General features: G+C 44.3%; 1 protein-coding gene across 3 annotated transcripts in view; it reads left to right on the top strand.

The window, feature by feature from the left end:
* The window catches only part of LOC140739096 (glutamate receptor 1-like), a 643,907-nt gene extending 629,138 nt beyond the window's left edge, over positions 1-14,769 (top strand). For 2 of the 3 annotated variants that reach the window (XM_073067046.1, XM_073067045.1), the window contains exon 16: positions 13,736-14,769. In XM_073067046.1, coding sequence (XP_072923147.1) covers positions 13,736-13,900 — 165 coding nt within the window. In that variant the 3' untranslated portion in view covers positions 13,901-14,769. The remainder of the gene's footprint in view (positions 1-13,735) is intronic. The other variant, XR_012101563.1, reaches the window with a different exon arrangement.
* Positions 14,770-15,721: the final 952 nt, after the last annotated feature.

The following is a 15,721-nucleotide window of genomic DNA, read 5'->3' as shown; positions in this document are numbered from 1 at the left end:
TACATGGAGCTTAGAAAAATAGTGGACTATGGGTAACCCTAGTAATTTCTAAAGTAAGTACATGTTGGGTACAGCATTATTGGCCAAAGGGCCTATATTGTGCTGTAGGTTTTCTATGTTTCTAAAGGGCAAAGGTGGGTTACTGGCACCTTAAAACCAGTCACTTCAGGCAGATGGGGCTAGTCAGCCGTGGTTGGCAGCTCATCCAGGAGAAGAAAAACTCCGATCTCGAACTTCCACTGCCCTGTGGCTATACCCATTCATGGGGAAGGCTTCAGAATAAACATGAGGAAAAACCCACAGCTGGAGTCCCTAAAGTGTTCAATGCTGACTACCAACTCCTGCAACACCACTGGGGCCAAACTGTATCAGTCTCTGCTGTTGCTTTAGATTCATCAGCTCCATGGAGAGGGGGAGCCTGCTACATTGGCAACAGCTTGCTCTCCATATCATACTGCCCTGGCTTGCATATCACGTAGACAACTGGAATGCAACATCTATGGTGGAACTCAACCGATGGAAGGCCTCTCTCTCTGGTTGCCTCATTATAGGAAGGATGAGAAAGCTTTACAGAGGGCACAGAAGAGATTTAACAGGATGCTGCCTGGATTGGAGAGCATGTATTATAAGGATAGGTTGAACCAACTAGGGGTTTTCTGTTTGGAGTAAGGGAAGATGAGAGGTGGCTTGATAGAGATATTTATAATTCTAAGAGGGATGGAGAGAGTAGACAGCCAGTGCTTTTTTCCCTAGAAAAACTGAGGGCTGCCTAGAAAGGAAGGGTTAGATTCATCTTAGAGTAGGTTAAAAGTTTGGAAGAACATTGTGAACCAAAGAGCCTGCACTGGGCTGTAATATTCTATGTTCTATGCTTTAAGTTCTATATGCTCCCTAACATACTCCTGGCTAAAGTTCAGTCCCTGGACAACAAGCTGTGGGAACTGAGAGACAGAATCTCCTATCAGCAGGAAACAAAGGAATGTAACATTTTGTGCTTCATGGAGACCTGACTGACAGAGGAGATACCAGGTCATGCCATCGAGCCCTCTGGGTTCTCCCTGTTCTGGGCAGACAGGTCTAAAAACCTCTCTGGAAAGAGTAAGAGAGGTGGGATAAGCTTCATGGTCAATAATGCTTGGTGTGACCCCTGAAATGTGCATGCCCTCAAATCCTTTTGTTTCCCAGATATGGAGTATCTTGTGCTTCTGTGTAGACCTTTCTGGCTGCCTAGGGAGTTCACGGCTGTTATTATCACAGCTGTGTATATTCCACCGCAGGCTGATGCTGACCTGGCTCTCAAGAAACTGTACGAGATCATCAACACCTTGTAGACTGTACAACCAGAGGCTGCCTTCATCGTTGCCAGAGACTTTAATAGAGTGTCACTGTCTAAAGCCTCTCCAAAGTTTTGTCAACACATCCAGGTGAGCACACGGGGAGATAGCATACTCGACCACTTCTACTCTCCCTCCCACAATGCTTATGAAGTGCTCCTCCATCCACCATTTGGGCAGTCGGATCACTCCTCCATCTTGCTGCTGCTGATGTACAGGCAGAAGCTGAAACAAGAGGCGGCCATAGTTAAAACGGTCCACCATTGGTCCAACCAATTGGTCTCCACACTACAGGGCTGTTTTGATGACATCAACTGGAATGTCTTTCACGATGAGGATGTCTCCAAGTTCACAGATGGGGTCACGAGCTTCATCCGAAAGTGCATCAAGGATGTTGCACCCAAAAATCGGTCAGGGACTATCCAAACCAGAAAGAGTGGATCAACAGTTCCATGCGTGCTAACCTTACTGCGCAAGAGAGAGTTTATGTTGCCAGTAACCAACAGGATCTCAAGAAATGCAGCTACAATCTGCGCAAAGCCATCAGGGCAGCAAAATGACAATTCAGGGACAAGATGCAGACATAACTCTCCACCAAAAACACATGCAGCTTATGGCAAGGTTTGCACACTATTGCAGACTTCAAAGCTAAGCTCAGTGGTGCTGCCAACATCGCAGCCTCTCTCCCAGATGAGCTAAATCTTTTTTTGTTCGATGTCGACAACACTGAGCCCTTGAGGAGAGCCGGTAAAGTGACCTGCACCTTGGTCATCTCTGAGGCTGAAGTATGCAGGTGTTTCCAACGAGTGGACAGTCGCAAGGCTGCGGGACCGGACGGCATCCCAGGTTAGGTACTCAGGATGTGCACGGCACAACTGGCAGATGTGTTTACAGACATTTTTAATCTCTGCCTCTCCCAATGTAGAGTGCCCTCCCACTTCAAAGCATCCACCATTGTCCCTGTATCTAAAAACACCAAGGTAACATGCCTGAACGACTGGCATCCTGATGCACTCACCTCAATAATAAGCAAATGCTTTGCGAGGCTGGTCAAGGACTACATTAGCAGCAAGCTACCACCCACACTGGACCCCCTATAATTTACGTACTGACACAGCCAATCAAAAGATGATGCAATAGCCACAGCTCTACACACCATCCTTACACATCTGGAGAAGAAGGATGCTTATGTGAGAATGTTGTTCTTGGACTACAGTTCAGTATTCAACACCGTACATCCACCCAGGCTTGACAAGAAGCTCAGAGACTTTGGCCTTCACCCTGCCTTGTGCAGCTGGATCCTGGACTTCCTGTCAGATTGCCAGCAGGTAGTAAGAGTGGGTCCTTCATCCCTGCCCCTTTGACCCTCAACACAGGAGCCCCATAGGGGTTGTGTCCTAAGCCCCCTCCTTTACTCTCTGTGTATCCATGACTGTGTCATGGAGAAAGGAAAAATACAAATCATGTGAACAGTTGAAGCAAACAACAACATTCCAAACCAAAAATGAGTCCTTAGAACCGAACCCTGAAGCATGTCCAAAGCAATGCTTATCAGTTCATTATATAAGTGGGAGTGGTGCACAGCAGCTAGAGCAGTCTTGATTACCTCAGCGCCTTGAAAATGACCATTACAGAGAATGTGTGAAATCGGCTCTCATCCCAACCAACATCCTGTCTTTATAGTCTCTAGGCTGACATTTAAATTGACTAAACAACGGAACAGTGAAAGGTTCCGCACCCTGGTGAGAGGAGTGAAGAGGAGAGAGTGAGCCAAATTGGCTCTCGCCTCCAATCTGGGCTGTTATTTAAATTGTCTGAACACCACAATGTACCTCACTCTAGGATCCAGGCATCGCTGCTTTGAAAGGCTCCAGGCCTTGACCATGTTGGCCAGTGACATGCAACAGGCCCGCATTTCACCGCCCGGTGACTCACATTCAGGATGAAATAGTAAATAAGATTCAATATTAGATTCTGTAATAGCTGAGCCACACAAAACATGCGAAGGTATGAAACCCCAGAAGATGATTCAGTCACTATGGCTCATCAGCATATCATCACGACTATGGTATTCATATGAAGGTATGAATCCTGGGGAGATGATCCTGTCACTGTGGCCAATTAGCATATTATCACAGCTATGGCATTCAATGTTCAAAGTAAAATTTACTATCAGAGTACATACACGTCAGCACATACAACCCTGAGATTTTTTTCCTGTGGGCATACTCAGCAAATCTATAGAATAGTAACTGTAAACAGGATCAATGGAAGAGCAAGAGCACAGAAGACAAAAAAATGTGCAATATGCAAATATCAATAAATAGCAATAAGTAACAAGGGCATGAAATAACAAGATAAAGAGTCCTTAAAGTGAGATCACTGGTTGAGTGAACACCAGAAATAGAATGAGTGTAGTTATCCTCTTTTGTTCAAGGGCCTGATGATTGAGGGGTAGTAACTGTTTTTGAACCTGGTGGTGTGAGTCCTGAGGTACCTGTACCTTCCACCTGATGGCAGCAGTGAGAAAAGAACATGGCCTGGGTGGTGAGGATCTTTGTTGATGGATGCTGTTTTCTATGGCATGTAGATGTGCACAAAGGTTGGAAGGACTTTACCCGTGATGTACTGAGCCGAATCCACAATCTTTTGTAGGATTTTCCGCTCAAAGGTATGAATCCCAGGAAATTATTCAGTCACTATGGCCCATTAGCATATCATCACAACTATGTCATTCAATCCCACTAGAAATAGACATTAGCATGTTGCCATGCTGACTGGCAGGAGGCAAAAAGTGGCAATAAAGTAAGCTTTACTGGTTGGTTCCAGTGACAAGTGGTGTTCCACAGAGGTCGGTGTTGGTATTGCTTTTTTCCACATTATACGTCAATAATTTGGATTATGGAATTGATAGCTTTGTGGTCATGGTTGCAGATATATGAAGATTGGTGGAGAAGCAAGTAGTGTTGAGAAAACTAGAAGGCTCCAGGTGGATTTGAACAGCTTAGGAGAATGGGCAAAGAAATACAGTGTCAGGAAATCTATGGTCAAGCACTTTGGTAGGAGTAAAGGTATAGTCAATCTTCTAAACGGAAAGAAAATTCAAAAACCTGAGTTGCAAAGAGACTTGGAAGTCCTCATGCAGGATCCTCTAAAGGTTAATTTGCAGGTTGAGTCAGTGGTAAGGAGGGTAAATACAATGTTCATTTCGAGAGGACTAGAATGTATAACCATATATAACCATATAACAATTACAGCATGGAAACAGGCCATCTCGGCCCTTCTAGTCTGTGCCGAACGCTTACTCTCATGTAAAAGCAAGGATGTAACGCTGACGCTTTATAAGGCATTAGTCAGACTGCACTTAAGACCATAAGACATAAGAGCAGAATTAGAGCATTTTGGCCCATCAAGTCTGCTCCTCCATTTGATCATGGTTGATTTATTATCCCTCTCAACCCCATTCTCCTGCCTTCACATTGTAACCATTCATGCCCTGACTAATTAGAAACCTATCAAGCTCCACCTTAATAGGATTGGGCCGAGCCAGCATGGATTTACCAAGGGTAAATCATGCTTGACTAATCTGTTGGAGTTTTTTGAGGATGTAACCAGGAAGTTAGTCGGGGGAGATCCAGTGGATGTAGTGTACCTCGATTTTCAGAAGGCATTTGATAAGGTCCCACATAGAAGATTGGTGGGTAAAATCAAAGCTCAGGGCATCGGGGGGAAGGCATTGACATGGATAGAAAACTGGTTGGCAGATAGAAAGCAAAGGGTAGCGGTGAATGGGTGTTTCTCGGAATGGCAGGTGGTGACTAGTGGGGTGCCACAGGGCTCGGTATTGGGACCACAGCTGTTTACCATTTACGTTAACGATTTGGATGAAGGCATAGAAAATAACATCAGCAAATTTGCTGATGATACTAAGCTGGGTGGCAGTGTGACATGTGATGAGGATGTTAGGAGAATTCAGGGTGACTTGGGTAGGCTGGGTGAGTGGGCAAATACTTGGCAGATGGCCTTTAATGTGAATAAATGTGAGGTTATCCACTTTGGGAGTAAGAACAGGAAGGCAGATTATTAACTGAACGGTGTAGAGTTGGGTAAGGGAGAAATACAAAGAGATCTCGGAGTCCTTGTTCATCAGTCACTGAAGGTGAATGAGCAAGTGCAGCAGGCAGTGAAGAAGGCTAATGGAATGTTGGCCTTTATTACAAAGGGAATTGAGTACAAGAGCAAGGAAATCCTCTTGCATTTGTACAGAGCCCTGGTGAGACCACACCTGGAGTATTGTGTACAGTTTTGGTCTCCAGGGTTAAGGAAGGACATCCTGGCTGTAGAGGAAGTGCAGCGTAGATTCACGAGGTTAATTCCTGGGATGTCTGGACTGTCTTACGCAGAGAAGTTAGAGAGACTGGGCTTGTACATGCTGGAATTAAGGAGATTGAGAGGGGATCTGATTGAAACATGTAAGATTATTAAGGGATTGGACAAGATAGAGGCAGGAAATATGTTCCAGATGCTGGGAGAGTCCAGTACCAGAGTGCATGGTTTGAGAATAAGGGGTAGGTCATTTAGGACAGAGTTAAGGAAAAACTTCTTCTCCCAGAGAGTTGTGGGGGTCTGGAATGCACTGCCTCAGAAGGTAGTGGAGGCCAATTCTCTGGATGCTTTCAAGAAGGAGCTAGATAGGTATCTTATGGATAGGGGAATCAAGGGATATGGGGACAAGGCAGGAACTGGGTATTGATAGTAATTGATCAGCCATGATCTCAAAATGGCGGTGCAGGCTTGAAGGGCCGAATGGTCTACTTCTGCACCTATTGTCTATTGTCTATTGTCTATTAATACAAGATATATAAAATGTGTATAAGATGATAAGAGGCATTGATCGTGTGGATAGTCAGAGGCTTTTTTCCAGGGCTGAAATGGCTATCACCGGAGAGCACAGTTTTAAGGTGCTTGGAAGTAAGTACAGGAGATGTCAGGGGTAAGTTTTTTTTACGCAGAGAGTGATGAGTGTGTGGAATGGGCTGCTGGCGATGGTGGTGGAGGCAGATACAATAGGGTCTTTTAAGACACTCCTGGATGGGTACATGGAGCACAGCATTGTGAGCTGAAGGGCCTGTATTGTGCTGTAGTTTTTCTATGGTTCTTAAGTATACCCAATGACTTGGCCTCCACAGCCGTCTGTGGCAACAAATTCCACATCCCTGGCTAAAGAAATTCTTCCCCATCTCCATTTTAATTTAGCACCTTTCTACTTTGATTGTACCCTCTGTTCCTAGACTCATCCTCTCCACATTCACTCTATCAAGATCTTTCAACATTCGATAGGTTTCAATGAGATCCTCCACATTCTTCTGAATTCCAGCAGTACAGGCTCAGAGCTATCAAATGTTCATCAAATGTTAACCCTTTCATTCCTGGAATAATTCTCCTGAAAAACTCTTCTTAATCCTCTCCAATGTTAGCATATCCTTTCTTAGATAAGGGGCTTACAACTGCTCACAATGCTTCTTGAGGCCTTACCAGTGCATTATTAAGCCTTAACCTTACATCCTTGCCTTTATATTCTAGTCTTCTCAAAATAAATGCCTTCTTCACCACTGACTCAACCTGCAAGTTAGCCTTTAGGGAATCTTGCATGAGGACTCCCAAGTCCCTTTGCACCTCAGATTTTTGAAATTTCTCCCTATTTAGAAAATAGTCTACACTTTTATTTCTTCTATCAAAGTGTACGACTGTATACTTCCCGACACTGTATTTCATCTGCCGGATATTTGCCCATTCTCCTAATCTGCCAGGTCCTTCTGAAGTCGAGTTTCTAAACTCCAGCAAGTATGGGCCTAAAACAATCAAATGCTCCTCATATATTAACACTTTTATTCCTGGGATCATTCTTGTGAAACTCCTCTGGACCCTTTCCAATGCCAGCACATCTTTTCTTAGAAAAGGGGTCCAAAACTGCTCACAATACTCCAAGTGCAGTCTGACCAATCCATTATAAAGCCTCAGAAATACCTGCTTTTATATTCTAGTCTTCTCAAAATGAATGCTAACATTGTATTTGCCTTGCTTACCACTGATTCAACCTGCAAGTGAACATTCAGGGAATCATGCATGAGGGCTCCCAAGTCCCTTTGTACCTCTGATTTTTGAATTTTCTCCCCATTTAGATAATAGTCCATGCCTCTATTCCTTCAGCTAAATTCATGACCTAAAATGATTCCACGCTTCAATGGGTTGGAGAGACTCCAGAGGAGGTTCACGAGGATGATTCTGGGAATAAAGGGGTTGACATATGAGGAGTATTTGACAGCTTTGGGCCTGCACTTACTGGAATTTAGACGAATGCAGGGGGGGATCTCATTGAACCCTACCAAATTTGAAAGGACTAGATAGGGTGGAAGTGGAGAGGATGTTTCCTATGGCGGGGGTATTGGAAACTAGAGGGCACAATCTCAGAAATGAGGGGCGATCTTTTAGAACAGAGGTAAAGAGGAGCTTTTTTAGCCAGAGAGTAGTGAATCTGTGGAATGCTCTGCCACAGACTATATTTAAAGCAGAAGTTGATCATTTTCTGATTGGTCAGGGCATCAAAGGATATGGCAAGAAGGCAGGTGTATGGGGTTGAGTGGGATCCGGGACAACCCATGATTGAATGGTGGAACAGACTTGATGGGCTGAATGGCCTAATTCTGCTCCTATGTCTTATGGTCTTATGCTCTTATATACTTCCCCACATTATATTCTAACTATTACTTCTTTGCCCATTCACCCAATCTGACTAATTCTTTCTGCAGACACCCTGCTTCCTAAACACTGCCTGCCCTTCCACCTATCTTTATAGCATCCAGAAACGGCCACAAAGCCATCAGTTTCTTCATCCAAATCATTGATATACAATGTGAAATGAAGTGGTCCCAAAACCAACCTCACGGCACACCACTAGTCTCCAGCAGCCAACCAGAAAAGGCTCCCTTTATTCCCATTCTTTCCCATACTATCCATACTAGTACCTTTCCTGTCATATCATGGGCTCTTACCTTGTTATGCAGCCATTCTAGAATCTAGTAAATCTTGAACGATGATTATTAATGTCTCCATGGTCTCTCCAACTACCTCCTCCAGAACCTTGTGGTATAGTCAGTATGTTCCAAGTGATTTACCTACCTTTTCAGCTTCACAAACATCTTCTCTTCTACACGGATTTCTGCTCTCAGACATCATCACATTTCTGGCATTCTGCTAGTGCCTTCCACAGTGAAGAATGACGCAAATTACTTAAGTTCACCCACCATTTCTTTGCCGCCCCCCCATTACTACCTTTCCTGTGTCATTTTCCAGCGGTCTAATATCCACATCTCTGCTCTTATATTCTTGATCTCTTGAAATTAATACTACCATTACATTTGCCTTCTTCACCACCGACTCAACCTGCAAGTTCACCTTTATGGTGTTTTGCACAAGGACTCCCAAGTCCCTTTGTAACTCAGATTTTTGGATTTAGGAAATAATCTACATATTTATTTCTTTTAATAAAGTGCATGGCTATGCATTTTCCAACATTGTATTTCATTTGCCACTTTCTTGTCCATTCTCCAAATCTGTCTGTGACCTTCTGCAGCCTACCTGTTTCCTCAACACTACCTGCCCCTCCAGCATTCTGCATGGCATTCTGCACATCATCTGTAAACCTGGCAACAAAGCCATCTATTCCATCATCTAAATCATTGATATACAGCATAAAAAGCAGTCCCAACACTGACCCCTGCGGAACACCACTAGTCACTGGCAGCCAACCAGAAAAGGATCCTTTTATTCCCATTCGCTGCATCCTACCAATCAGCCAATGCTCTAACCATGCTAGTAACTTTCCTGTGATATCATGAGCTGTTAACTTGGTAAGCAGTCTCATGTGTGGCACCTTGTCAAAGGCCTTCTTAAAGTCCAGAATTACAACATCCACTGCATCCTCTTTATCCATCCTACTCATAATCTCCTCAAAGAATTCCAAGAGGTTCATTGGGCAAGATTTTCTTTGAAGAAAGCCATGCTGACTTTGTGCTATCTTCTCCTGTGTTGCAAACTACTCCATAAGCTCTTACTTAATAATTGGCTCCAACATCTTCACAACCACTGAGGTCAGGCTAACTGGTCTATAATTTCCTTTCTGCTATCTTCCTCCTTTCTTAAAGAGTGGAGTGACATTTGCAATTTTCCAGTCCTCTGGCACCTTGCCTGAGTCCAGTGATTTTTGAAAGATTATTAATGCCTCCACAGTCTCTACTAGTACCTCTTTCAGAACTCTACAGTGCAGTTCATCTGGTCCGGGTGATGTATGCACCTTTAGGTCATTCTGCTTTTTGAGCACCTTCTCCCAAGTAATAGCAACTGCACTCACTTCCCTTCCCTCACACCCTTCAATATCTGGCAAAGAAGATTGATACAAATACTCATTTAGTGCATCTGTCATCTCCTTGTCCCCCATTATTATTTCTCTCATCTCATTTTCTATCAGTCCTATATCCACCCTCAGCTCTCCTTTATTTCTTCCCAAACTTAAAAAAGCTTTTACTATCAACTTTGATATTTCTCGCTAGCTTGCTTTCATATTTCATCTTCCTAATGATTCTTTAAGATGGTCTCTGTAGGTTTTTAAAAGCTTCCAATCCTATCGTGCCTAACAAGCCTGATAGAGTTCTTTGAGGAGGTGACCAGGCATACAGATGAGGGTAGTGCAGTGGATGTGATCTACATGGATTTAGTAAGGCATTTGACAAGGTACCACACAGTAGGCTTATTCAGAAAGTCAGAAGGCATGGGATCCAGGGAAGTTTCTGGTGCCCTGGGGAAGAGGCGCTGGCTGTCCACTCTGTCTATTCCTCTTAATATCTTGTACACCTCTATCATGTCTCCTCTCATCCTCCTTCTCTCCAAAAAGTAAAGCCCTAGCTCCCTTAATCTCTGATCATAATGCATACTCTCTAAACCAGGCAGCATCCTGGTAAATCTCCTCTGTACCCTTTCCAATGCTTCCACATCCTTCCTATAGTGAGGTGACCAGAACTGGACACAGTACTCCAAGTGTGGCCTAACTAGAGTTTTATAGAGCTGCATCATTACATCACATCTCTTAAACTCTATCCCTCAACTTTTGAAAGCTAACACCCCATAAGCTTTCTTGACTACCCTATCTATCTGTGAGGCAACTTTCAGGGATCTGTGGACATGTACCCCCAGATCCCTCTGCTCCTCCACACTACCAAAGTGTACCACTTCACACTTCTCCGGGTTGAACTCCATCTGCCACTGCTCAGCCCACTTCTGCATCCTATCAATGTCTCTCTGCAATCTTCGACAATCCTCTACACTATCTACAACACCACCAACCTTTATGTCGTCTGCAAACTTGCCAACCCACCCTTCTACCCCCACATCCAGGTCATTAATAAAAATCACGAAAAGTAGAGGTCCCAGAACAGATCCTTGTGGGACACCACTAGTCACAACCCTCCAATCTGAATGTATTCCCTCCACCATGACCCTCTGCCTTCTGCAGGCAAGCCAATTCTGAATCCACCTGGCCAAACTTCCCTGGATCTCATGCCTTCTGACTTTCTGAATAAGCCTACCATGTGGTACCTTGTCAAATGCCTTACTAAATCCATGTAGATCACATCCACTGCACTACCCTCATCTATATGCCTGGTCACCTCCTCAAAGAACTCTATCAGGCTTGTTAGGCACGATCTGCCCTTCACAAAGCCATGCTGACTGTCCCTGATCAGACCATGATTCTCTAAATGCCCATAGATCCTATCTCTAAGAATCTTTTCCAACAGCTTTCCCACCACAGACGTAATGCTCACTGGTCTGAAATTACCCAGACTATCCCTACTACCTTTTTTGAACAAGGGGACAACATTCGCCTCCCTCCAATCCTCCGGTACCATTCCCATGGACAACGAGGACTTAAAGATCCTAGCCAGAGGCTCAGCAATCTCTTCCCTCGTCTCATGGAGCAGCCTGGGGAATATTCCGTTAGGCCCTGGGGACTTATCCATCCTAATGTATTTTAACAACTCCAACACCTCTTCTCCCTTAATATCAACATGCTCCAGAACATCAACCTCACTCATATTGTCCTCACCGTCATCAAGTTCCCTCTCATTGATGAATACCAATTCATTGAGGACCTCGCTCACTTCCACAGCCACCAGGCACATCTTCCCACTTTTATCTCTAATCGGTCCTAACTTTACTCATGTCATCCTTTTGTTCTTCACATAATTGAAAAATGCCTTGGGGTTTTCCTTTACCCTACTCACCAAGGCCTTCTCATGCCCCCTTCTTGCTCTTCTCAGCCCCTTCTTAAGCTCCTTTCTTGCTACTTGATCTCTGATCTTTACTTCCTAAACCTCATGTATGCTGCCTTCTTCCACGTGACTAGATTTTCCACCTCACTTGTCACCCATGGTTCCTTCACCCTACCATTCTTTATCTTCCTCACCGGGACAAATTTATCCCTAACATCCTGCAAGAGATCCTTAAACATCGACCACATGTCCATAGTACATTTCCCTGCAAAAACATCATCCCAATTCACACCCGCAAGTTCTAGCCTTATAGCCTCATAATTTGCCCTTCCCCAATTAAAAATTTTCCTGTCCTCTCTGATTCTATCCTTTTCCATGATAATACTAAAGGCCAGAGAGCAGTGATCACTGTCCCCCAGATGCTCACCCACTGACAGATCTGTGACCTGACCCGGTTCGTTACCTAATACTAGATCTAGTATGGCATTCCCCCTAGTCGGCCTGTCAACATACTGTGACAGGAGTCCGTCCTGAACACACTTAGCAAACTCTGCCCCATCTAAACACTTGGAACTAATCAAGTGCCAATCAATATTAGGGAAGTTAAAGTCACCCATGATAACAACCCTGTTATTTTTGCACCTTTCCAAAATCTGCCTCCCAATCTGCTCCTCGGTATCTCTGCTGCTACCAGGGGGCCTATAGAATACTCCCAGTAGAGTACCACTTTGCCATTTGCCATCTTCATTTTTGGAGTACATCTATCCTGCACCTTCCTCATTTTTCCCAGTAACTCAAGTGATTGCTGCTCTGCTGCTTTCCCTGCCAGCAGCTCCTTCCAACTTACTTTGGCCAACTCCTCTCTCATACCACTGTAACTTCCTTTACTCCACTGAAATACTACTGTCAGACTTTACTTTTAACCCTATCAAATTTCAAGTTGAACTCAAATCATATTGTGATCACTGCCTCCTAAGATTTTTACCATAAGCTCCCTAATCACCTATGGTTTATTACATAACACCCAATCTAGTATAGCTGATCCCCTAGTAGGCTCAATGACAAACAGCTCTAAAAAGCCATAGGCATTAATCAAACTCACCCTCTTGAGATCCATTACTAACCTGATTTTCCCAATCAACCTGCAAGTTGAAACTCCCATGATTATAATTACATTGCCCTTTTGACACCCCTTTTCTATTTCCCGTTGTAACCTGGGGTCCAGATCCTAGCTTATGTATATAACTGCCGTCAGGGTCCTTTTACCTTTGCAGTTTCTTAACTCGGCCCACTAGGATTCAATATCTTCTGATCCTATGTCTCATCTTTCTACTGATCTGATGCCATTCTTTACCAGTAGAGCTACACCACCCCTGCTGCCTACGTTCCTATCCCTCTGACACAATATGTAACCATGGACATTGAACTCCCAACCACAACCATCCTTCAGCTATGATTCAGTGATGGCCACAACAGCCATCTGTAATGACAATCTGTAATGCTGTGTGCATACATCTACTGACGCTTCTGGACACATCATCAGTGATGTTCCTGGAATCAGCGGGTGTTTCGGGTCTTTCAACATCATACACCTTTCTCCAGGTAACCCAGCCGGAGCTGATCAGCTTGTGTCCAGATGGCTAGCTACACATGACTCCATGGCTCCCCTCTCTTGAGCCACAGCCACCTTGAGGCCCTCTCTGCCACATCGGTTGTACTGCGGATGGCTCTCCTCTTCCTCTCTCCCTCAATAATTAACAAGATAATCCACCTTATTTCTTAAACTGCATGTATTGAGATATAACACTTTGAGTACTGTATTTTCTATCCCTTTTGATTTTGCAAAGAGTGGTGGTGAGGAAGGAGGAGGCTGCCTCACTGGTGATCATCTGTTGTCAGGATGACATTAGAACATAGAACATAGAACATAGAAAACATAGAATAGTTCAGCATATTACAGGCCCTTCGGCCCACAATGTTGTGCCGACTCTCAAACCCTGCCTCCCATATAACCCCCACCTTAAATTCCTCCATGGGACAGTCAATCATTGACCAATTCTTGTTTTGTCTCTGCAGCTCTCGATAAGCGCAGCCATGAGAGCGTCAGACCGGGTTCCAGCGCTGGGAGGAACAGGTGAAAATGGCCGAATTGTGACCCATGACTACACCAAGACTGCCCACACCCTGCCCCGCATGAGTCACTCGAGCGGCGCCAGTCTCGGTGCGACTGGGATCTCATAACGCAGTGATGCAGACAAGCCCAGCACAACTCAGAGAACTAGTCAAACTCATCACAGGAACTTTTAATAACTAACTTCATCCTGGGAAATGTGCAAGTTGTTGCAAAATATTGTAAAGCTGCAATAATGAGGAGACAGGGCGAAAGCAAATCTCTGGATGGAGGTACTCAGCGTGGGATGGAAGGGTGTCTGTTCATTGTGCTTGGGTCTTACCGCTCGGCAGGTGTTTAGTATTTCTGATAGGAAACTCTCTCACTCCATGCTGCCTCCGACTGGGCCCATCAAAGCCTCGTCACCCACCTTCTTCTCAAGGAGTCTGACATTGCTCGTGGGACATCCACACAGCCAAAGCAAAGAGGCAGATTCGGTGGTAAGCTCTGGACAAGGGCCACTGTGCAATGGAGTATCTACAGAGAGAGGCACGGAGGAAACTCCCCATCGCCAGAAACTCAAGAAAATACAAACCCTGCCTTTGAAATATTAAACACGGTTTCTATGGTCATTGTTTCTTTCAAGTAACTTCTGATGCTGATTTCTGATCACCATAAAGAGGCAAAAACATGTTTTAAGTTTCTATCAGAGGTAATGACACAATATTCTGTTGCCCTGTGCGGGAACATGTTAGATATTTGCTCTTCGCTGTTACATGCTGTGTATCGTGTATGCATCGGCCTCTTCAGCTTATCATTGTTGGTGCTTGTTTCTGTAATTCTAGAGCCTCATTGAATAGTTAACCATCTGTTCGCAAACCCAGGGACCCAAGCTGGACAACAGTCATCAAGTACTGGATGCCCTCAGCTGCACTCAGGAGTGGGTTAAAACCGTTTTATATAATTGTTTGTACAAGAACATTAAACTAAATATACATTACTGCTGCCTCTTTCTATGTCTTAAGACAAACAGATGACTAATTTTACAAAGTTTAATAAGACAAAGACAGCAGTGTATGTGAGCTATCTGTCAATCTCTCACTCCTATACCTCACTACCTTGTAAAAGTTCACAGGTACTCACAGGTCTATGTCAATAGGACACTCAAAGCTGCTGGGCAGGTTGACAATGTTGCTAAGAGTGCATATGGTATGTTGCCGTTCATCAACCGTGGGATTGAGTTCAAGAGCCATGAGGTAATGTTACAGCTGTATAAGACCTTGGTCAGACCCCATTTGGAGTACTGTGCTCAGTTCTGGTTACCTCACTACGGGAAGGATGTAGATACTATAGAGAGAGTGCAGAGGAGGTTTACAAGGATGTTGCCAGGATTGAAGGGCATACCTTATCAGAAAAGGTTGAGTGAACTTGGCCTTTTCTCCTTGGAGTGATGGAGGGTGAGAGGTGACCTGATAGAGGTGTATAAGATGATGAGAGGCATTGATCGTGTGGATAGTCAGAGGCTTTTTCCCAAAACTGAAAAGACTAGCACAAGAGGGCACAGTTTTAAGGTGCTTGGAAGTAGGTACAAGGGGGATGTCAGAGGTAAGTTTTTCCACACAGAGAGTGGGGGGTGCGTGGAAGAGTCTCGGCCCGAAACATTGACTGTACTTCTTCCTATAGATGCTGCCTGGCCTGCTGCATTCCACCAGCATTTTGTGTGTGTTGCTTGAATTTCCAGCATTTGCAGATTTTCTCATGTTTGGGTATTTTAAGAGCCTCTTAGATAGGTACATGGAGCTTAGAAAAATAGAGGGCTATGCGGTAGGGAAATTTTTGGCAGCTTCCAGAATATGTAACGTGGTAGGCACAACATTGTGGGCTGAAGGGCCTATAATGTTCTGTAGATTTCTATGTTTCTATGTTTTTCTGTGAAGCCTATTGAGACTACT

The sequence above is a fragment of the Hemitrygon akajei genome, chromosome 15, assembly GCF_048418815.1.
Source record: "Hemitrygon akajei chromosome 15, sHemAka1.3, whole genome shotgun sequence".
Lineage (NCBI taxonomy): Eukaryota > Metazoa > Chordata > Chondrichthyes > Myliobatiformes > Dasyatidae > Hemitrygon > Hemitrygon akajei.
This window is presented reverse-complemented; position numbering and strand designations above follow the sequence as displayed.